This window comes from Tetrao urogallus (genome assembly GCF_951394365.1).
Source record: "Tetrao urogallus genome assembly, chromosome: 1".
Lineage (NCBI taxonomy): Eukaryota > Metazoa > Chordata > Aves > Galliformes > Phasianidae > Tetrao > Tetrao urogallus.
Window position 1 is genome coordinate 126,644,936 of NC_136813.1, and position 22,128 is coordinate 126,667,063.

At 38.3% G+C, this 22,128-nt stretch overlaps 1 protein-coding gene across 1 annotated transcript in view; it reads left to right on the top strand.

The window, feature by feature from the left end:
* ITPR2 (inositol 1,4,5-trisphosphate receptor type 2) overlaps nucleotides 1-22,128 on the top strand; it is a gene marked incomplete at both ends in the record, with an annotated part of 260,856 nt that overhangs the window by 83,633 nt on the left and 155,095 nt on the right. Inside the window, 8 exons of the mRNA XM_079549692.1 lie at nucleotides 1,775-1,894; nucleotides 1,985-2,170; nucleotides 2,802-3,053; nucleotides 4,503-4,647; nucleotides 5,551-5,701; nucleotides 17,483-17,676; nucleotides 20,082-20,214; nucleotides 21,133-21,190. Of these exons, the coding sequence (XP_079405818.1) occupies nucleotides 1,775-1,894; nucleotides 1,985-2,170; nucleotides 2,802-3,053; nucleotides 4,503-4,647; nucleotides 5,551-5,701; nucleotides 17,483-17,676; nucleotides 20,082-20,214; nucleotides 21,133-21,190 (1,239 nt within the window). The remainder of the gene's footprint in view (nucleotides 1-1,774; nucleotides 1,895-1,984; nucleotides 2,171-2,801; nucleotides 3,054-4,502; nucleotides 4,648-5,550; nucleotides 5,702-17,482; nucleotides 17,677-20,081; nucleotides 20,215-21,132; nucleotides 21,191-22,128) is intronic.

A 22,128-nucleotide genomic window follows, 5' to 3' on the forward strand; every position in this document is an offset into this window, starting at 1 on the left:
AGATCCCGGTGAACATGTGCTCTAGAGCAGATCTTGTTTCAAATGAAAAATTCTAGCCTTTAACCTAGCTCTGTCAGAATTTTTTTTTTGTCAGCTTTAGGTCACAGTATAAATGTATTTTTTAATGGAAAATCAATTTAATTTTTTCATTAGACTTTCAGTTGTAAAAGTAGCAAAGTAATACAAATATAAGAAATTAAGAAACAGAAGGCCAAATAATGGCCTCAATATTTGTGGATATTATTTTTCTGTTAGCAGTTCAGGATATTGCTCAGGGCCCTGGTGCTATACTGCTTCAATTATGCTCTGTATGTCTGCAGCCATTTTACCTTATGCTGAAATCTTATTGCCTCTGCCATGCTAAACTATATTGGCTCTGGTCATTACAGACAGAGGGAGCCACGTGAGATCAGATGCCCTTCAATGCTGAAGGGTTCTTACGTTTATTGATGTCATTATTTTTGTGGTGAAGGACATTTTAGTATTGTTACATATCTAAATTTCATTTTGAAATATATGCTCACTTTCTTAAGGCTGAACTCCGAGTGCAGTTAAATTTTGAAAAATGCACCCTGCTGAGATAGTGCAATCTGACCAATAAATGCTTGATCTTATGGCATTTGTTTACATGGAGAATCTCATAGATTTTTTTTTCAGCATTGAGAATAAGAATTGTGACAATATGCTCTAAAACACACAGGCTACAAATTTAAAGCCTTCCTTCATTTTAGCATTGAAACAAGTGGTGGTGAATGGTTAAGGTTTTTACCTGGATTTCTGAGGAAATGGTATATATGCTCTGTGTGCATAAGCCAGCTTCTGTCCATTCCCTTACTGGCTCTTGAGCCCATGCTTATTTTTAGCCACATTTGCTAGAGTTGTGAAGGATAATCAATTCCTAAAAATCCTAAAGAAGATACGTGGAAGGAAGAGGCACTTTTTATATTCCAGTGAGGGAAAGGCTGCAGTGTGAAGTACTGGTAATACAAATGGAGAGATCAATAAAAGAGGGTCAAGAAGCTGATATTGTATCAGTGTCCCAGGGGCAACAAAAGCCTCTGTGTGAACCTTGTTAAACATCAGGAGACTGAAATTTGAGATGCAAATTTATAGGAAACTGTTTACATGTAATAGTTTTAGTTCTGCTTTTCATAGAGTGACTGCTTTGAATACAGATCTTGCCAGGTCTCTTTCCACTAATCTTTGGTTGTGTCACATCAGAGACTCAAAAGAAAGCTTTAAACTGTAGATGTGAACTCCTCCATGCAGTGGAGTGCAGTGCAGTGGAGTTCCTCAGAGGACCCATGGCTATCTCCAGCACAAGTAATATCTCCTTGCTGCTTGATTTAGGGAGTCATCCATTACCTGGGTGGGTAAGATGGATAAGAATATGAGTTCTTGCTTTTGGTTCTTGATTATGATAAAGACTTCCAGTTGCTCTCTTGCTAGATGAGCTTAAGACATCCTTAGGCTGCTTAAGTTCTGGCACAACTCTTTCACCTTTGATTTGCTGAGAAGTGTCTTACTTGGGGTCTTTTTCTTTCTCTCCTTGAATTAAGGACAGTTCAGGGCTTCTCTCAGAGCTGTTCTCCATCTGTTGGGAATTGCAATAGTTTAAATGAACGAAGACTGTATTTTGAAAAAACTCACAATATACAATCTCTTTAGTATATTAGTGACATATACTAGAGATTTTTAGAGCAATGTTTCTGTGCGATATTTAAAGCCATATGTTCTGTTGCATCTGTGTTTGTTTTTTTCTTTTGACTCACAGGTTCCTGGATTATTTATCAGACCTGTGTGTATCTAACACCACAGCAATACCAGTAACACAGGAACTCATTTGCAAGTTTATGCTGAGTCCAGGAAATGCTGACATTCTCATTCAGACGAAGTGAGCATCCATAATCAGAGCATACCTTTTTGTTATTTGCTCTGTTGTTACATTGTTAGTGGCTGCCTTGTGAATGTTTTGTACTTGCAGGCTGATTTCAACACAAATGGACAATCCCTTAGAATGCTCAGTCATCTCAGATGACATTGATGAAGAGGAAGTGTGGCTTTACTGGATTGACAGTAACAAGGAACCTCATGGCAAAGCCATCAGACACCTGGCTCAGGAGGCAAAAGAGGGCACAAAAGTTGACTTAGAAGTTCTTACCTACTACAGGTAAAACTGCTTATGCAAATAGATGAAAATGTAAACTCTCCGTGGAGCCTGGTGCAGTTCTTATCCAGTCCATTTGCCAATGTCAAAAAAGGAAAGCAAGTCATACCAGAAACAGGGATTAAAAGTTTGTTTCAGATTTTTCCTATAGGAAGCATCGCCATCTTTGTTGTCTATTCCAGACATACACTTAGTTTTCTTTGTGACAGCTTTTTGTGTTTCTCTAATGTTTCCTCTTACCTTTTATTTATGAAACTATTTTTATCATGCCCTGCTGTTCTTGGAAGCAAGGTATACACTTGAAGGAGCATTCATAACATCCCAGAGTATAGAAAGGAGATAGGATCATGGAATGGTGTCTTATACTGATTGAAAACAAACTGTTTAAATACTTCAGTCTTCCACTGAACAATGCTTTGAGTTTCAAAGGGAGCCCAGTCTTAATGGGGATTGGAGCCTGACATTAACATTTTTAACGGCAGGTTTGTCCCTTGGTTAGCAAAACCACTCTTAATCATTTTTACTGTTTACAGCAGAAGAGCTGACATCACAATTGTAAAGTGAGATTCTGAGGTTCATTGTTTCATAGTATTCAAATAAACCAGTTGGAAATGTGCTATTATTCTTATTTAAGGTACCAACTGAACCTCTTTGCAAGAATGTGCCTGGACCGCCAGTATCTAGCCATCAACCAGATTTCTGCACAGCTATCAGTAGACTTGATCCTGCGATGCATGTCTGATGAAAGCCTTCCTTATGACCTCCGGGCTTCTTTTTGCCGGTTGATGCTCCACATGCATGTGGATAGAGATCCTCAGGAATCAGTGGTGCCTGTCAGATACGCCAGACTGTGGACTGAAATTCCTACCAAGATCACAATTCACGAGTGAGTTGAAAATGTTGCAAAATACGGTACAAAATTATTTTACTGGGGCTTAGAACAAAATGGTTGTAGCTGTCTAATGCCAACACATGCATTTAAAAAGGTATTCAGCTGCAGAACAGTGAGCAATTAGTTATTGTTAATCTCGGAAACTTCCTTGAGTAGCTTTACTTGGAAATAGAGTCACAGAATAATCGATGTTGGAAATGATCTTCAGGATCTGAACTGAAGGTCCAACCGTCAACCTGATCTGCTGAGTCCCATCACTAAACCATGGCCTTTAGAGCTGCATCTTCCATTTTACTTCACTTTATTTCTCACTTCTCTTATACAGAACAAACTGAGGATAAAATGGAATGGCCTTTCATCAGAACAACAGAACTTGAAGTAATATAATTGTGCCTAACATCAGGCATGTACCACGTTGGAATTTAGTTTTAAACTTCTTCCTTAACTGAAAGTTACATTTGGAGAACCAAAATTTGCAGCTAAGTGCAGTTATTGCCCCAGAAACAGTTCAGTAAAGCTTTGGTCTTCCACATACTTAAGCACATGTTAAATTGACTTCAGTGGAAGCCCTCTTTGTTTTAAGTGATTTAAAGCACCGCTGGGCTAGACCCAGACGTGGAATATCTGGCTGAAGAGATAAAGAGGGTGAAGTGTAGCAATGCAGCAGACAGTCTTGCTTCTGCTACTGATATGAGGGAGTGTTTTGACTTAGGACAGCAGAGTCTAATTGGTGGTGGAAGCTGATTGTCCTGAGCTTCATTCCTGGTCTGCTGTCTTTCTTGTAGAGATAGTAAAGGAGAACAGAAGGCTGAGAGGAAACCTCATTCAGTCTTCAACTTCCTGTATGGAGGAGGTGGAGAGGGATGTACTGGTCACTCCTCCTTGATAAATGATGACAGGTTCCATGGGGACAGCACTAAACTGCACCCAGGGAGGTTCAGACTGGTCATTAGAAAACTTTTATTTACTCTTTTATTCACTTTAGTGGTCAAACACTAAAACTGGCTTCATAAAGAGGTGGTTGATTACCCATGCCTGTCTGTTTTCTGAGGCATTTGGATAATGCCTTAATAGTACACATTTCCTTTTGATTAGCCCTGGTCAAGCAGTTGTACTTGATGATGTTTCTGTTCCATCCCATTCTCTGGCTGATGAGAGAGAAAAACTGAGATTTAGTGACTTAGTGAATATCAGTCAGAACTTAGTGCTATCAGTCAGAACCATAGTATCTTTCTGTCTGTGTTATTCCCATTCATTGCACCTCCTACTGTTGGAGGAGAAGCTTGTGCATTTTCTGTCTGGTGTCTTTACATGTCTATGTAGAATTAGTTGACCTCTACCCTTTCTCCTTGCAGAGGACTGATAGAGATTTTAAAGGGTTATTGTTGGTTTATTTATTCTTTAGTGCCAACTGATCCCTTCCTTCTGTGTCTTGCATTGTAGGTATGATTCTTTCACGGATTCTTCAAGAAATGAAATGAAGAGGAAATTTGCACTAACTATGGAATTTGTGGAAGAGTACTTGAAAGAAGTTGTAAATCAGCCTTTTCCTTTTGGTGACAAAGAGAAAAATAAACTTACATTTGAGGTACCAATCTCCATCCTTGTTTACAATATTCCTTCTCATTTCAGCTAGGTGGACATTGGTTCTTTCAAAATGAAACACCTTCAGAATAAATGTGCCAGTGAAACACCAATTTCTAATTCTGGTGTTCTCGTAGATAACTATTATTACACAAAATAATATTACTGTCTGCTGTCAAACAGCTGTGTTGTTTCCTCCTTCTCCTAAGACTGTTGCATTTCAGTGGCAGGAGAAGGGATGTGTGTAGAGGGAGTGTGGACGATGATGTATTCTTTATCTCCACATTAGTAAACCAGCACACCAGGATATTTCAGCGTAAGCAAATACTATTCTCTGTGTAGAATTTTGAAAGAAATTCTCGGAATAATCTTGCATTTCAAATACTGTTTGAAATTCCTGACAGAAACTTCAGATAGACCTAAATCATACATATTCGAATAGAGTTGAAAAGGGGGAAGTACTTATAGCTTTTACAATTCTTTCTTCAATCTACCTCCAGAACTGTTTTGCTCCTACCTCTGGCCATTTGAAATCACCTTCATTCAAATGTCATTCACCTTCAGTCAAATGCTATTCTTTTCCATTTTTCTGTACAACTACTGTCTCTTTAAAGAGTTTCCTGGATTTTTTCTTCTCAGTCTTATTTATTTTCTCAGATGCAATTGTATCTTTTCAGTCCATCTTAAGCCTCAGATTATTTTCCTTCTTTTTGTCCGACTCTGATAAACATTTGATGTCAATGGCCTTGGACCAAAGCCAATTTAAATGAGTGGAAACACTTGTACTAATATGAATGCACTCTAGATCTCGATTGCTGTGCAAGATGCTGTGTAAAACGCAACTTTATCTCACAGATGAATAACACAAAGATTGACAATACTTCCTTCATTTTTGTTTTTGTCACAGGTGGTACATCTAGCTCGAAACCTCATATACTTTGGCTTTTATAGTTTTAGTGAGCTTCTCAGACTGACCCGTACACTTCTGGCAATTCTAGATATTGTTCAAGTTCCTATGTCATCATACTTTGAAAGATTGAGCAAGTTTCAGGATGGAGGTAAGAAATGCAACAAAATATTATATTCCAGTGTGTAACTTGCTATACTGGGGTACTTTTTGGAATATCTTACTGATTTTTCTGATTTATTTATCCACACATAAAGTCACCAACAGGGCGTTATCACGGGTCACATTAAGATGCTTGTCTAAAAAGGAACCTTTTTGAACAGAGCTGAAGACTTCATGATTTGTGGTTATTGTATTGATGCTACTGCTCCCTTGCTTGTTTAGAATTGAACTTTCAAATCCGGATCAAGGTTTTGGTGTCCTTTGCATTAGCCATCCTCAGAAAGTACAAAAATAGCATTTGTCTGGGCACAGCAATTATGATGTCTCATGTATGGCACAAGTATTTGTCAATCTCCTCTACACTTCACTTAAAAAGAGAATATAGTGTAACTTTTCCAAGAACTGCAGAAGCACCAGATGATGAAAGTCTAGGTGAGACCATCCTGTACATCTGTTTGTCAGTTTAGAATATTCTTTTAACCAGATTAGAGTGCCTAGCTGACAACCCTGGGACAATATTGTATATCCCATTGCTTTTTGTATGATGACTTAAAAGTAGATGTGCTACGTAGGCTTAAAAATAGCACTTTTTTGGACTTTTGATGCAGGGAGAAAAGTGTTAGTTAAAATCACAGTAAGATTTGCTGGAGAGGCCTTCTAAAGTTTTTTATAAAAGATCTCCATTTTTAGATGGTTACATATTGTCTTTAGCCTCCCTCTACTTTTCTGTTTGGCAGGTTGTAAAACATAAACTGTATAATGTATCTATGCATTGATACTCAGAATGATCCTCAGTGTCTGACTACTATGCCCAACCATCTTATTAGTCCTCTTTCTTTCTCTGGAAGTACAGGCTTAGGACAGCATTAAGCTATGAAGATGCCTATGGCACAAAGGTATGTAATTTAGAAGCAGTTTCATACCACCTGTTCAGTACGTTTGATCACCTAGCTGTAGAGGTTCATGCTTGAAGAGCATATTTCATATCTGAAAAGCATACTACTGAAGCAAAAGAGAGTAGTGTTCTTCATTAAGAAAAGACATCAGAAAAAAAAAAAACAAACAACAACCAGCATTCAGTGCCAAATTAAGATTAGAAAAGGGGCTCAAGAAGAAATCACCAGGTACTATACTTGCAGTGTGAGGGATTTGAAGATTCTTAAGTCATCACAGTCTGCTTTCCATCCTGTCAGAGATCCAGCAGTGATGTAACTTTTGTCTCAGTAATCAGATGGGAACTGAAAACAATCAGATTGAGGGTAGTCATTGGACCAATATTAAGTAGCATCCCTTTTAAACCAGCCCTGTAACTGTCATCCACTCACATCTTGATTTTGTCTTTGCTACTAAGTAATGAGAAGGTTTGAAACGAGCTCTAAACACACAGAACATTTGACCTGCTTATGTAGTCTCTGCATCACTTAGCTGTATCAGCAGCGTGATACCAAATTCACAACCAGCATTCCAAATTCATTTTCCTTGTTTATTAATTATTCCTTATACGTCTTGCTTATTTTAGTAAAATTACTTACCAAGTAAATAAGTATATATATCAAGGATTGACCTGTTGAAGCAAGTCTTCAAAATGGGATGCATTGTTAGGCTTAGTGGAAGTAACATCAAGACATAATTGACCTTTTACCTCAGGATATTCTTTTCCATCCTTCTCTTAAATTCTGAGTCACACTGATGGCTGAGGTGGCCCTTGATGTTGTGTGCAAGCTTCTCTATACTGGTTCTGCAAAGTAACTGAAAAGATCCTTATATTATTGTTTATGTTTCACCTTTAAAAATCTTGATATTAATGCCAGCATCAGTTACCTTACTCAGAATTAAATTGATATGTATGTAGTTTTCAGGTGTGACCTTATTTGTTGGAGGTAGATTGGGGAAAATTGGCTAGAAACATTTGTGAGGTAGGATACTGGAAAAAAAAAAGATGTGTGTTTTTTTGGAAAGCTTCTTAACTTAGATTGCATCCTAGAAATGAACTGACTTGGAAATGCTGTAGCCAGCTTCTGTTTTCAATACAAATATCATAATTTTGAATGATTTTTTATTTTTGGATCCTTTTTTGTAGTTTTTTTTTTTTCCCTTTTAGATTCTAAAAGACAGAGGGTTTAAAATTACATTGTCTGTGTCTTAATGAGGCATTTTCAGTTAAAGTGACGACTTATTAATAGTGCTCATTCTGGTGTCTTTCAAGAACATTAAAATTTCTTACAGTTTTAATTAAAAGGTTAAGTCAGTGCTTTTCTAGTAAGTGTACCCTGCTGTATAATTCCAAAGTCAGGAGCCAATCTGCATTGTCCAATATTGGTTATTTATTTTCTGAGAATTAAAATGCACATCTTTCTCTGTACGTGATGGATCTTTCAAATAGCTGATTTTAGTCAAACCATGCAGCTGCAGCATATGTCAGATCTGGAGAGCAGAGCAACATGATAGTATTAGCAGGCAAGCTACATGTTTGCCATGCAGCTCAGCATTATTTATTTAACGTTATTTGGAAATGAGAATAATGACATACAAGGAATAAAATCATAGAAGGTTTCCAAGGTTGGAAAAGACCTACAAAATCATCCAATCCAACTGCCCACCTATCACCAGTATTTCCTACTAAACCTCAACACAACGTCTAAACATTCCGTGAACACCTCCATAGTCAGTGTCTCCACCACCTCCCCGGGCAGCCCATTCCAGCACCTGACCATTCTTTCAGAGAAGTAGTAACATATTGAATCTCCTTGGCACAACTTGAGGCCATTCTCTCTAGTCCTATCACTAGTTACATGGGAGAACAGGCCGACCTCCAGCTCACTACAGCCTTCTTTCAGGTAGTTATAGAGAGCAAATAGCAATGGTAGCACTTCCCACCTGTAGACTGAAGGGAGTAAAGGGTAAAGATGTATTCACAAACATCCAAAGATCTTGGAGCACCTCCTAGAATCGTATCAGGAAAAGTCTGACCCCTGTGTCATGCTGCAGCCTTTGCTTCTTTGTTGTGATTCACTTTGATTCACCTGTGATTCACCACCTCAAGGATTCCACTTTGGCAGGGGTTGGGATGGGGAAGCCCTCTTTCTCTTGTGCAGAGTTCAGTAGCAGCGAGCTGCCATTTCTATACTTGTGTATCAGCATATCAGGGAACTACTGTCAAGTCTTCTACTAGAAAGGCATTGAGAATGAGGTTGGACCTCCCATTTCTACTGTGCCTCTGGGTCCTCTGTATCAAGAAGGACCAGATTTCATCCAGGACTACTAGGAAAGTTTATATTGTTTCTCAGCTTTGTGTCTGCGTCTGGTAACTGTTCTTTTGTCTGGTTAACAATTTCAAGTATCTTCTTGAGGCACATTTTGATTAGCAAAGCTAATGAGGCAGTGGCTGCCTGGCAGACTGGAGTAATAACTAATGCCAGCAGTTTACAAAAAAAGGCTAGATGCAAAAAAAAAAAAATTAACCCTTAGAAAAGTTAGCTGTGTTAGTCACTGATGTCTGTAGCGTAACAACTGCCAGTCAGTGAAGAGTGTGATCAGACCAAAGGGGAAGTCAGTCTGAGAGTTTCTCTGGTATGGACCATTTCTCTTTTTCTTTATTCCTATCCTCATCATGAGGCTGTGCATTAATGTGATTCCAGAGACCATTGCTCTTCTAGGAATCAATATCTGTGTCATAGCTGTAACTCAGCTAGAAGGCTCGATTCCCATGGTACTTTTTACCATCAAGGCAAGCATACTGATGTATGTACTTTTTTCTATCTTTCCTTCCCCTAATAGTCATGGTAGGAAAGTTTTATTTTTGACATTGCTTACTGGTATTGGGGATAGGCAATGGCAGGAGAAGGTGAAGTTTGGAGGAGATTCACCATGACCAGGCAGTGATGAGTTTGCATGCTAAAAGGAAAGGCTAGTGGATATGCAGTAGTTCAGGCTGAGGTGGCCAGATCCAGTCAGGGGTTGGATAGCAAATGTAAGTGCATTGCATATTGGTACTTTTTTTGTAGTGTTTTTTTTTTTTCCTCATTAGTTCTGAGGGCTGTATAAACTGTAGAAGTGTCCTCACCTTCTGCCCTTAATGTAATGCATTAGGTTTTCTGTGAGGCTCTCCTGAGGTCAGCTAGTTTTTGAGCGATGAAAAATGGCATAATGAAGAAATAAAGTGTGATTCGTAGCCTCTTTATGATAGGTTCTGCAGTCTTTATGGGCATATGCTGTAGAAAACCTGTAAAAATTAATACCTCTTTCACAAACAGAGCTGTAAGGCTTAATGCTTCTGGCAAATAATATATAGCTCTAAAGGGTTTGAAATAAAATGCGGTCCTTTAGGTACTGAAGTGTTGCTATTATATGTCTTAAAAATGGCCATAACTTTTCACAACAAAAAAAATTAAATTGCATGAAGCAGTGTAGACAGATCAACAAAGGCAAAGAAAGGCAGAGCCGAGGCTCTACTGGGTGTTTAATTTAGCTCTTGATAACTAGACAGTGCTGCATATACAGCTCTCTGCCAGAGGATCCGCGCAGTCTGGCATTGCTGTGTGCTTTAAGATAGCACTGAAACTTTGAAAAGGTGATGGTGGACAAGAATGTAGGTCTCACTGAAATCCACAGTCAAGCCCATTTGGAGTCAGGGCTCCCGTGTCAGCAGTCACTTGGAAAGCTGTTACAAGTATTGTCTTAAGACCTTGTTGAGAGTGCTGACGCTGAGGCGCAGCTTGATACACGGTCAACTGCACTGAGAACTGACTTTAATGAGAGTAAAAGTTTTAGACTTTCAGCAACCTGCCACATGTCGCCTAATGTAGCAGTGAGCTTCATGGGATTGCAGATGGGGAAGGAGGCCTCAGAGGCTGTCATGAAAGAAGTGGGCCTGGCTGGAAGGGTCTTAAGTACGCTGATATCCGTGGGAAACAGGAGTAGGTGTGGTCAGTCTGGCAGTGGGGACTCTGGGTGGTAGTAGGTGCTAATGGACTTCAGACTCTAAGTAGTGAGGGGTATTTGAGTGCACCCTTCTGACGCTGTTGTCTTTCCTGCTTTTCCTCTCTTTCTCCTTAAGCAACATTGAAGGCAGAATAAGCTAACTGAAGGGAAGGCCAGATCTCTTTGTATTGCCATACAAGGCTTGACTGGGCCTTGAATCTATCTGCTGTGCTGTAAAGAATACAGGATCACGGAATCACCAAGGTTGGAAAAGACCTACAAGATCATCCAGTCCAATAGGGAATAGGAGTTTTTATTGCACAAAGATGGTGGTAGATAACAGCTGATGTAGATAACCCAGCTTTTAAATCATATAAAGTATAACTTATCCATATCCTCTATCTAGATCGTCCTTAGAACCCAGCAACAACTTTTCTTGATCAAGTTAGAGGGGTAAGGCTCTTCTCCACTACCTGAGGTGCTTGGGAGGGACATTGGAAGATTGCTTAGGATTTTTTCAGACCTGTAGAATTTTTTGGCAAGTGGGAGGAGGCTTATGCTTCAGGAATGTAGAACAGGAAAACTTCTAATAAAGTAGTTCTTGCAGCTGCCAATGCATTGTGCAGATGGGACTGATGTTGCTTTGTATCTAGGGATTCAAGCTGCAGCTGAACATTAGCCAAAAGCTTCCATTGGGAATGATGAGGAAAGCAGAAGGAACTGTAGAGGGGCCATCTGCTCAGTTTGTTAAGGAAAAATGGTTTTCAGAGACTATTGAGTCTCTTGATTTCTTTGCTATTGCAAACTTATATATCCTGTGGGATTACTTTGGTCTAGAAGCCATCCCCAAGTTCAGAGGAGAAGTAGTTTCCAAGTGGTATTTGAAAACCTTTGGGGTCATAGGGCAGCTTATTATTCACTGCAGCCCTTCAGCCTCTGCATTTGATTGTTTGAGGAGTTAATTGCTTTTGTAGTAGCACATGCACTCTGCTTTGTGTCCTGCTATGCTGGAACTTAAGTGTTTTCTAGGAGGTATTTGTAAGAAGTTGAAGCATCTGATCATTTATTTGCCTTACTCAGGTCAAGGGAGTTGTCTTTCTAACTTTCTAATTGAGAAAAGAGAGAAAACAGGAAAAAAATGCCACATTTTTGTGAAGCCTTTGACTTGTTTCCTTTTTTCCCCCATATTTTACGTATGCAAGACTGAACCATGTGTTGGTTGGGTTTATGAAGAGTTGTTGGAGCATTAGACACATGTATATTATCTTTATCTGGCCTAGTACTAGATTTCCTGAAGAACCCCTTGTATGTCAGCTCCTATTTCATTACTTAGTTTCTAGAAGCATTAAATATGCAGTTTTTTCCAGTCCCTAATGAGAGCTGTCAGGTGTTAAAATACTTCTGAAAATACAGGTGCCTTTCATAGGGAGATGTGCAAGGTAGAAAAATGTTTCAGCTGAAAAAGGCTGAGCAGTTCTGCGAATTCACAGAATCGCAGAATTGTAGGGGTTGGAAGGGACCTCCAGAGATCATCGAGTCCAACCCCATTGAGTCATAGGAATCCATCTTTTCTACATCTGTAGATGAGGAATACTGAACACTGTTAGTAAGAGTAAACTGATGCTCTGTGGCAACTAAGGACGGGATCAGCTGTGTACAGTTAACTTTTAAATAAATGAGACTGCACATCAGTTCACTGATGTCTTGGGAACGTCTGTGAAATAGGGCACTGCTCACTCCAAGATTATTTGCCAGCCTTCTCTTTACTATTCGTGAAATACCTAAAATGCTGTGGATACTTGTCCAGTGAGAACAAGTTGAAGATGCTATGTAGTGACTTGCTAGGAACAATAAGAAGAAAAGCCAGAAGAATTGTCAATAAACTCTCGGACAGTTGTTTTTCTATCTGAATATGGCATTTTGTCTCTCGCCATCTATACTGTATTATATCACAAATTGTTGTTTACTCTTATATTTTGTTTTTACAATTCTTGCAAGCAGTAAGTGACTTAGCAAGTATGTTTATGTAGAAAATGAAGCGTCAGATTATCCACTGTTTCGATTACTTGGGTGGTTGTTATCTTTTTTTCCATAACTGACTCCTGTGAAAAGTCTCTTTTCTCAGAGAGGCCGCTGTGTTGTCAGTTGTGCTAAATTGTGTGACATTATGTGCTACAGTTTTATGACAGAAACTGATATTCATTAGGAAGTTGTGATCACTGTAATAAAAAGTAATGAAAAGGAGATGCATGGTTGTCTTTTCAGAACATGACAAGTATTCTCTTCTTTCCTCTTACTTCATTGTCAGTCAATCTGCAGCTCCTTTAAATTACCACTTGTGCATACAGCAATTTCACTCATTCATTGACAAGCCTCTGGGGACTGTACATTCAATAGGAGGCATTTCAAGCTTGTTCCACTGCTTATGGAAGGTTCATGAGATCGGACTTGCCTTGTCAGAGAGAGAAGCAGAGAGAGAGAAAAAAAGAAGATTCACGGGGATTGCATGGAGCTCTCTTTCTATGTTGGTCAGCCACAGCTCTGAATGTTTTTGCAGTGGTTCACTGATAAGAGTTGTGGCTGCTTTTCCAAACTAGCACATTACAGTGTTTCCATGTATGTTCTCTCCTTGCCTCCCTTCTCAAACATGTTGGATTGTCAGTACCTTGAGCTCAAAGAAGTCAACAAATGAGGGAGATCAGCAGGATAAAGGTGGCAGTATGACATGAAAGCGCAGCTCAGACTTCTATTCACTTTGTCTTTAGCACAGTATGTGGAAAAGTAATCAGTGTTCACATCTATTTCTTTCTCTTTCTCCAGTTTTTGCTTAGTTAACTAACTGAGCAGTAAGTTAATTTTTCTTTGGCTGCTGGTATTCAGGAAGCACTCTGGAGCTGAGATCAGAGCTCTGTTGGTTTGGTCATACATCCGAAAATCTTTAATATCTTTTACTGAGCCAACATATTTTGTCTTATCTTGTTGCAAGCTTAGCTGGTATGCAGTCAGTCACTTGTTATTCCACAGTAACTTTTCTGTATGTCTTACCTCAGAGGTTCACACTCTTTCCTGCTGAGATAACTGTGTTAAAGCAAAGAGAAGACAACAGTGTGGCAAAAAGGAACAACTCAGTAGTAAGAGTGCTGCTGGCCCTTTGTTTAAGAATGACAGATTTAAATTCATACCTTATATGGTCTAGAATTCCAAAGGAGGACAGAGGCACTGAGTGATATGAATGTTGACTTACTGGGGGATCTTTGGAAGAGAAACTGCTGCTTACCTTTGTGTACGTGAATGATCTTTGTGACTTCTTTCAAAGAATAGATTAGTTCCTCTCATTGTTGAGAACCAGCCAACTGCTTCACATCCATGCATACATTTGCTGGCTGATTGCTGTCTGCTGTAAGGGATGGCTACATTTCATCAGAACGTTACAGAACATAACATAGCTGTTGAAATATCTTCACTGAAAAGTATGCTGAGTTGCTCTGGTTGCTTTATTGTTTTCACTCTGAGAATGTTCTCCCCAGGTCTATTCTCAGTTAATTAAAAATAGTATTTGTCAATATCATCCAGTTAGTGGAAAATTTTCCAAAATGAGTTTAGCCATGATACCCTTTCTCACTGGTGTTATTGAGAGAAATAAAGCAACATGGAATCACCACTCACTTCAGCTGTAAATACCAAACTAGCTTAAGTAGATGTTTCTGTTACTAGTGACCTTTCCTACACACTGATGAAATACAATTTGAAATGACAGTATAGATAAGTACTACTTATCTACTTTACTTTTCTGTCTCCAGCTCTTTACATCAGCCACCGGAAGTCGATAGTCAAGGTGTGTTGTGGACAGAGGTTTTATCCTTGTTACAGATTCTGTTAGGAAGCTACCTTATAGCTACCACTCACTGGTTTGTACCATATTTTACCACTGATGTTCCAGGGTTAAGGAGAAAGGGCAGGAGTCATCTCATTTCTTTTTATTTTCTGAATGCTTTTATAGACTCCTTTGTCTCATTAGCTGAGTCTCTCCCAGTCTTTATTACATCAAAGCTCTTGGTGTCCATTTTAGAGATGGAGAAGATATTCTCGGCATTCTCCTCATTTATAGAAGTGGTCCTGAAATGCAGGGAGATTGACTAATTCCACAGTCACACAGGAATCCAAATCCCTTAACAGGATTTCTCATCCCCTGTGTTGCCTATTCAGCAACCGAGTAATGACAGTCAAATAAGCGGGATGAATGCTCCAGGCAAAATCCCAGCTTGTTTTCTTCAAAGACATGAGCTGTACCTAAAATATTGAGCAGAGAGTTGATTACTTCCTACCCTACAGTGATAGAAAGACCAGGGCTGTGGTGGGTGTGAGTAAATGTGATGGCTGGATCTTGGGGCTATTCTTGAGCTTGATTTGTGGAAGAATATGTATCTGTGCCTATCATGAGTATTACCTGTAATTTTTTTCCATTAACCAGATTTTTCTGACTCCTTGTACAAAAACTTGTCTTGACTACCTTTTTTGCTAATTGTATACTGAGTAGATTTTAGTCTTGAAGGGTGGGCTTTTTTAACTTCTTAAGATAAAGCAAAACTCTTCTACCTTATTTAGGACAAACTATAGTTTTGTCTGATTTTCTAGAAGAGTATCTTTTGACTGTTTTTAGAATTAAATGGTTCTAGTTAACAGTTCTAGTCAGTTAGGGGAACTTTGTGCCCTCCTGGTGTGAGAATTCAGACATTTCTTCGACTTCAAGGTTTTTTTTTCTCTTAACATCCTGCAATGTCAGAAATACATTTTTCCCCCTCTGTAGAGACTTGTGGTGTCATTTTCAAAAGACCAACTCACACTGATCGCACACCAGACTGGATGCTAAATGAGAACTCAAACATGGCACTAATCTACCTCATTGACTTTGAAGGAGCAAATTCTTTGAGTGTTTCCTTTTAAAGTCAGAGTGAAAGGCATCTTCTTTTCCTGCATGCGGTACTTAAGCTCTATTAATTGAAGAAAGAAGGACAGAAGAGGAGGATATTGCAAACAAAATAAAATAGCTTTGACTTTTTACAGCAGATTATCTAGGAAGAGAGTATCTGCATTGTGAGTAAAACTTGACAATTCATAGAGAATAAAAGGTAGGGGAGACATATGAGAACTATTCAAGTCTACCTTAGCAGAGCTACATCTCCTCTGTTTGCTTTTGTTGTAGGCTAGGTCTTCGCCTTATTTCTGCAAAGAGATGCTATTATTCATTTCCTTTCTTCCATTCGTTCAGATCTATGCTTTGCAAGAATGAAAATGAATTAAGGCAGCTAGGTAACATATTCTCATTCTTACTCCTCTCTGCCTTTGCAAGGAGGTAGTCATTGGTTCCCTGAGATGCTTTTCCAATTGGAATTCACTGTAGGAAAAGACAAGTATAATCTATGGGAACAAACAGTATCTCTTGATAGAATTTGTTGAACTGGCATCAGTGATAGTACTGTTCCAACCAGTCTGGACTAATTTATTTTTTGCCAAATTAGTGTAAAATTCATTTTCTTTCCAGGTACTACTTACAAAGGGCACTGTGATTACAGATACTAGTTTAACTTTTAGGACAACCTTTTGTCCTGACCTTCTCTTGGGCCTTTTTTGAAGGGGAACATTTATATAAGTGAAAGTGAATGGGGGAAGTCAACCATCTCTCAGCTTTTCCCAGATGTTCCTGTAAACTGAGGGAATGACTGTTCTGGGAGCCAAACAATTATTAACTTCTCTTTTACACAATTATTTAAAAAAAAAAAAAAAAAGTACAAGCCACAAACAAAACCAAAACCAAGCATTAAAAAAAAAAACAGCCAACAAACAATCCAAATCTAACTCCATGCATATAAGTATGTAGAGACTTGAAAGCACCTATGCAAAAGTATATGTATACAGATTTTCAAGCTGTCCAGGTCATCATCATGTGTAATGGGATTGATCATATTTATCATGAGCTTTAGCAAGCTGAAGCATAATGAAGACATAAGCATCTTACTGTCTAGAGACAGTACTTGTATACCCAGCAGCAGCTGCAGACTTGGCTGAGCTGCTTCTACCGTGTTCATTACGTTAGTCTTTCTCCTGCTAGTTGGATGTGTGTCCTGTTATCTGGACCAGAGAGAGATCTGGACCAAACAGAGCTTAATCAGACTTGCACAGCCTCAATTCTCTTCTGTTAGTGTGACGTATAATAAATTCAAGCTTCTGTAGTACAAAAGGCATCTTTCCCATCAAGCTTTTGTGTTATGAGCAGTCATCAAGGTGAAGACAGTGGCAGTAGGCATGGTGAATAACTCCTCCACTGTGTCTATAGAGCAAGATCATAAATTACAGCAATGGAAGATATAAATGGACTATCAATATTTTCTAACAGTAAACATCAAATAGTGGAATTGCTTGCTTAGGGATGCTTTAAAATGTGAGATATGTATCACCTAAGTATTCTTATGGATAGGTTAAACAACATTTCTTTCAGAAATGGTTTTAGTTGTAGTGTACAGATGATATATATATATACAGATATAGTCCTCTACTTTTTATGATTTCTTGAACACGCTAACAGGGCTGTAGAAAGCTTTTGCATCTTTTCCATCTGTTGACCTGCAAGCAACGATCCCCTGGAAAATCAATTAAGAAAATTGTCCCAAACCCACTGGCTAATATGAATGAGTTAATGCTCCTAATTTTTTAATGAGGATTTGAGGATTTGTTTTTCATTAGGCCAATTAAAAATGTAAAGGAGTTTGACAGCATGGGTCTGTGTGTCATATATATATCTCTGCAAGCAAGCTTCACTGATGGCAAATATGTGTATGTGTTTAATGCATAGGAAACAATGTTATGAGAACCATCCATGGTGTAGGAGAGATGATGACCCAAATGGTACTAAGCAGAGGATCTATATTTCCCATCAGTGTCCCTGATGTACAGCCAAGCATTCACCCAAGCAAGCAAGCCACCACCTCAGAGAATGAAGATGTGATTGTAATGGACACCAAATTGAAAATCATTGAGATTTTACAGGTAATAATGATTGGTGGAATGTTAAATGGCAATCATTTTACATTTATTCACTTACTTACATAATGGCAGGTTCTATTACCTACATTCTTATTATTCTCTGAGCTGTTCATTATGCGAACACTTTGATATAAGGAAGAATACTACTTTGTGTGAACAGTAGTACAACTGTGGTTCTCACAATTGTTGTCCTTAACTTCCAAAGGAACGAGGTGCTATAGAAACTCTATCACTGTAACTGTGATAAGACCTAACTTGTACGTTAAGCTACCTCACTAATGTTTTCTGAAAACAGCATATGTGTTTCCAGTTTCATTAGCACTCATTTTACACTGATATAGCTTATTTATTTGACTTTAGTATTTGAGGGGACATAGACCCACTGAGGTCAAGCAAAGTCATACAATTTTGAAGTTGTTTTCAGATTTCCACTGTTAGCTGCCCACAGACTATTCTCAATTATGATTTTCTCCCAGTTGAACTGACAAGTATGACACTAGCATGCCTCCTGAGATACAATTTTCATTTTGTGCTAATAATGAGTAAAGTGGCACACATTTGTTCTGCATATCAAATCCCAGTTATTGCAGTATTTAGCCCTCAAGGAGTTTTTCAGTATTTTCTGTAAATCCTGCTGATCTGTTGGTACCATTGTCAATTTTGAAGGATTCCATTCGTTCTGAAGGCTTATAAATGATTTAGATTACCTTAGTTACTTGTTATCAGAAAGGTTACTAATTATTAGGTCTTCAATACTGCATACATTAATTTCAGATCTGCTTTAGCTTAAGGCTTATGGGGTGTTATAAAAGTGGGATGTTAAGGCTTATGAAAGTGTTATGAAGTGATACCTCCTAAAGAATACCATTCATGTGTCCTGTTTGTCAATTTCCTTTGATTTGCTGAATGTGTAAGTTTGCTTCCATGTGTCTTGCTCTACTGGTTGATGCATGGAAGAATGATTCCAGGATACCAGCCTCTTCCTATAGATTCCCTGTCTACTGACATGAAAAAGAAACACATTTTTGTCACAACCTTTCCTCTTCCACAGCACATCTAGTGCAAGATCGCCCAGGACTGGAGAGTGTTTAATCCTATGCTGTTACTTTGTCTGTGGCTTAGTTATGTTTTAGCTATGTGGTCAAATTACTGCAAATTAGCAAATTGTCATGTTGAGTGAACCATAGCAAATGTGCATATATAAAACCTTAGTTCGTAAGGAATACAGAGTAGTTCAGTTTCATTTAAAACACGATGAAGAAGGATTAAGTTAAATCACATTACCTTTTGTTACAGGGCTATTAACCTAAAATGCAAGGATATTTTAGATTTATTGTATTGTCATGCATAGCTAGTACAATGATGAGTAAGACTATTCTATTCTAAGAACTATTAAGCTTATAGTAATTGTTCCTCTTATTTTATATAACAGGGTAACTTGATCATGGAACCACAGTAAACCTACTTATTTTCTGTTTTGTATTAGAAGATTTTGTTGAAAAGATATTGTTTCCTTAACTAACAATTTACTTGGTTGTAGACGGCATAGATGGCGCTAGTTACATTAGTGAAATCCTATTACAGTACTCTGGGTCTCGGAGCTTGTATGACTTTAGTAACAGATCAAAGAAACAAGTGAGCACTATTTGCTAAATCATTACCTGTCACCTGAGTCTTGCTAACTTAGTATCTGTACTTTTATCCACACTGAAATGGAAACATTAAATAATTGTAAAGCTTTTCCATTGTATGCTTACATTTACTGTGGGTTAGGAGCTTATGTGAGTGAAGTCTTGCAACTCAGTTGATAAGCAGCCAGTTGTTGAAATGTAGAAATCTGTCAGTCCTTCAGGTGGTGTTTATGTTTCCAGCCAACTTATTTTTCTCACTTTTTCATTTTAAAAGCAGTACTTACAGGTTTGATTTGGGATTTTTCCTGTATGAGTTTCTGTTTTCACTGCTGAAGGCACCAAAAATTAAAAGAAAAATCTGTCAGGCATCTGAGTGGGTGAACCTCGAGCCTGTCATCTTTACACTCAGCCCCACTCCACTTCTTATCTCCATGAGGCCTTAGATGTCTGACTGAAATATGAAATAATCTGTTTCAACCTGGGTTTGGATGTATTGGTCTGGCTTGTAGGCAGTGAGGACAAGGCAGCGTGCTGGTGCCCCTAGACAAGTCAGTCTGTTTCTTAGCATTCATCTGTAGACAGGGCAGTGTTTGATACATCTCTGGTAAAGGCAGTGGGAAGAAGTCACAGCAAACTGAAATAAATATAATGAATTCATTTTGCATAGGGGAGGTATTTATTATAATAATAACCACATATATTTGTACACAGAGACACACGCACAACCCTAAACCTATGTTATTTAAAAAAATTCTGATTTTAAACTTCTTCTTGTAGTTTATTCTCAGTGTTAGACTGGACTATAGAATATCCTACATGCTGTCCATCTATAAGAGAGAGTTTGGGGAAAACAATGAGAACGTCGATAGCTCTACAGCCTCCCCACCTGACACATCAGGGATTCCCTCAGGTAAATATTGCTATTGTATGTAAATTAATTCTATGTAAACTTCTGCATTGTTCCAAATGTTTTAGTAAGCAATAAACTGAACTGCACCAAAAAGATGCGTGTCAGTGAATTTGAAAAGCTTGTGATAAAATGAAAGTCTTAACAAATCCCACAAAAGAGATATTTGCTGGTTTGTCCTCTGCTAACTAAAATGTAATTCCTTTTTTCTATTATGACAATTTATTCTCTTACTTGTACACTCCCCAAAACACTGGAAGTGTAGCAGAGCACACAGATCTTGAAAACATGTTTAAAGAGTGGATGAGGACAGCTTTATGTGTGGTGAATGTAGCATGGGAATTGAGTGGCTTTCCAAGGGAGCGTTCTGGTGCACACAGAGGTACTTAAAAGGCTGACAGCTCTGTGTGTGATGAGCCTACAGGTAAGGGAGAATTTAATTGGAAGTGCTGTGCAATAAAGGTGTGGCTAAGAAATACTAAAGTCTTAAGTAGTAAGGTATATTAAAGTAATTCTAAAGAAGACTAATAGTGTGGTAAGTAATTTGATTTATGATAAATATTGTAAAGGTCATGTGTCTCATTTTACTGCTTTATGGAGGTTGGCTAATCTAACCAACAATGTAGAATTTTCACATTCTGTGACATTTGTGACACAGTGCCACGTTGATCCAGTCTGTCACTAGAATCTGTCTCTTCCAAAGTAGTAGTAAAACATAATTTAACTGCCGTATGTTCTAGTTCTTTCCTACTGTTCTTTCCCTTTCATTTTTCCATTAAATACAAGGAATTGTGCCTAGCTGAGAGATGCAATTAGACCTTAAGTTGATAACATCCAACTTTAAAGATGGAATTTTTTTTCACTTGCAGGTTAAACAAACATCGGTGTTTTTTACAAATTTTTATTTTGATTGTTTTCCAGCAATTGTTCCAGACATAGATGAAATTGCAGCTCAGGCTGAAACCATGTTTGCTGGCAGGTATAATCTCTGAAGTTTTACCTGTCTATATTAATCCTTTTATTTACACTGATACTAATTATGGACAGTGTCTCTTGATTCTGTATGTGTTTTCATACCCCATTCTCTTCACTTGGCTAATTCTTATTACATAACATACGCATGGACAGATAGGTGCCAGAAAAGACCTGGATTTTGGACAGACTGGCCAGTGGGTGGTACTTGTTGAGGGGCTGGCATGACAACCCTCTTGATCATCTATAGTTGTAAGAGAGTTGGTAGAAAATTTGTTCCCAAAGACAGGTGGAGAATCGTGTACAGATGTGTTTGGCTTAACCACACTACTTTTTTCTCTCTATAATATGCTTTTAAAGATAGACCCTTTTCAAATACATTTTATGCCTGTTGACCCAAATTTCTTGGATCAGTAGGTTACTGTTGTATCTTGTCTTGAAATTACTAACTGTTATAAAATATAATCTATTTCATGTGGCTCCACAAATGAACTGTGGACCTCTTGCCATAATCTCTGGACCACCAAAAACTTGTAGATCAAAAATAATGCGTGCAAAGTTTTGGAAGTGTTTTCATCTATGCTGTGAACAACAGTAACAAAAAGCATGCACAGAAAATATCCACACTGGAAAATTATTACCCTTATTGCTATACTGGTTTAACTTTTCTGGAAAAATTATAATTATACCAGAAAAATGTTTCCCTTTTAGACAAGGCCTCAGACTTGAAAGATTTTCTTGGAGCTTGGGACAGAGATCCTCAAGATAGGATTTCTCATCTTTCTTGTCTGTCCCTAATGTGCTTTCAGTCTTTACCAGTGAGAGCAATGCCTCCATTCCTCTCCCTTAACTCTCATAATGTAAAACAACACATAGCCCTTGGCATCTTCATCTTCAAAATGAACAGTGAGACTGAATGGTTTCTTGGAAACATTATTTCTGCTT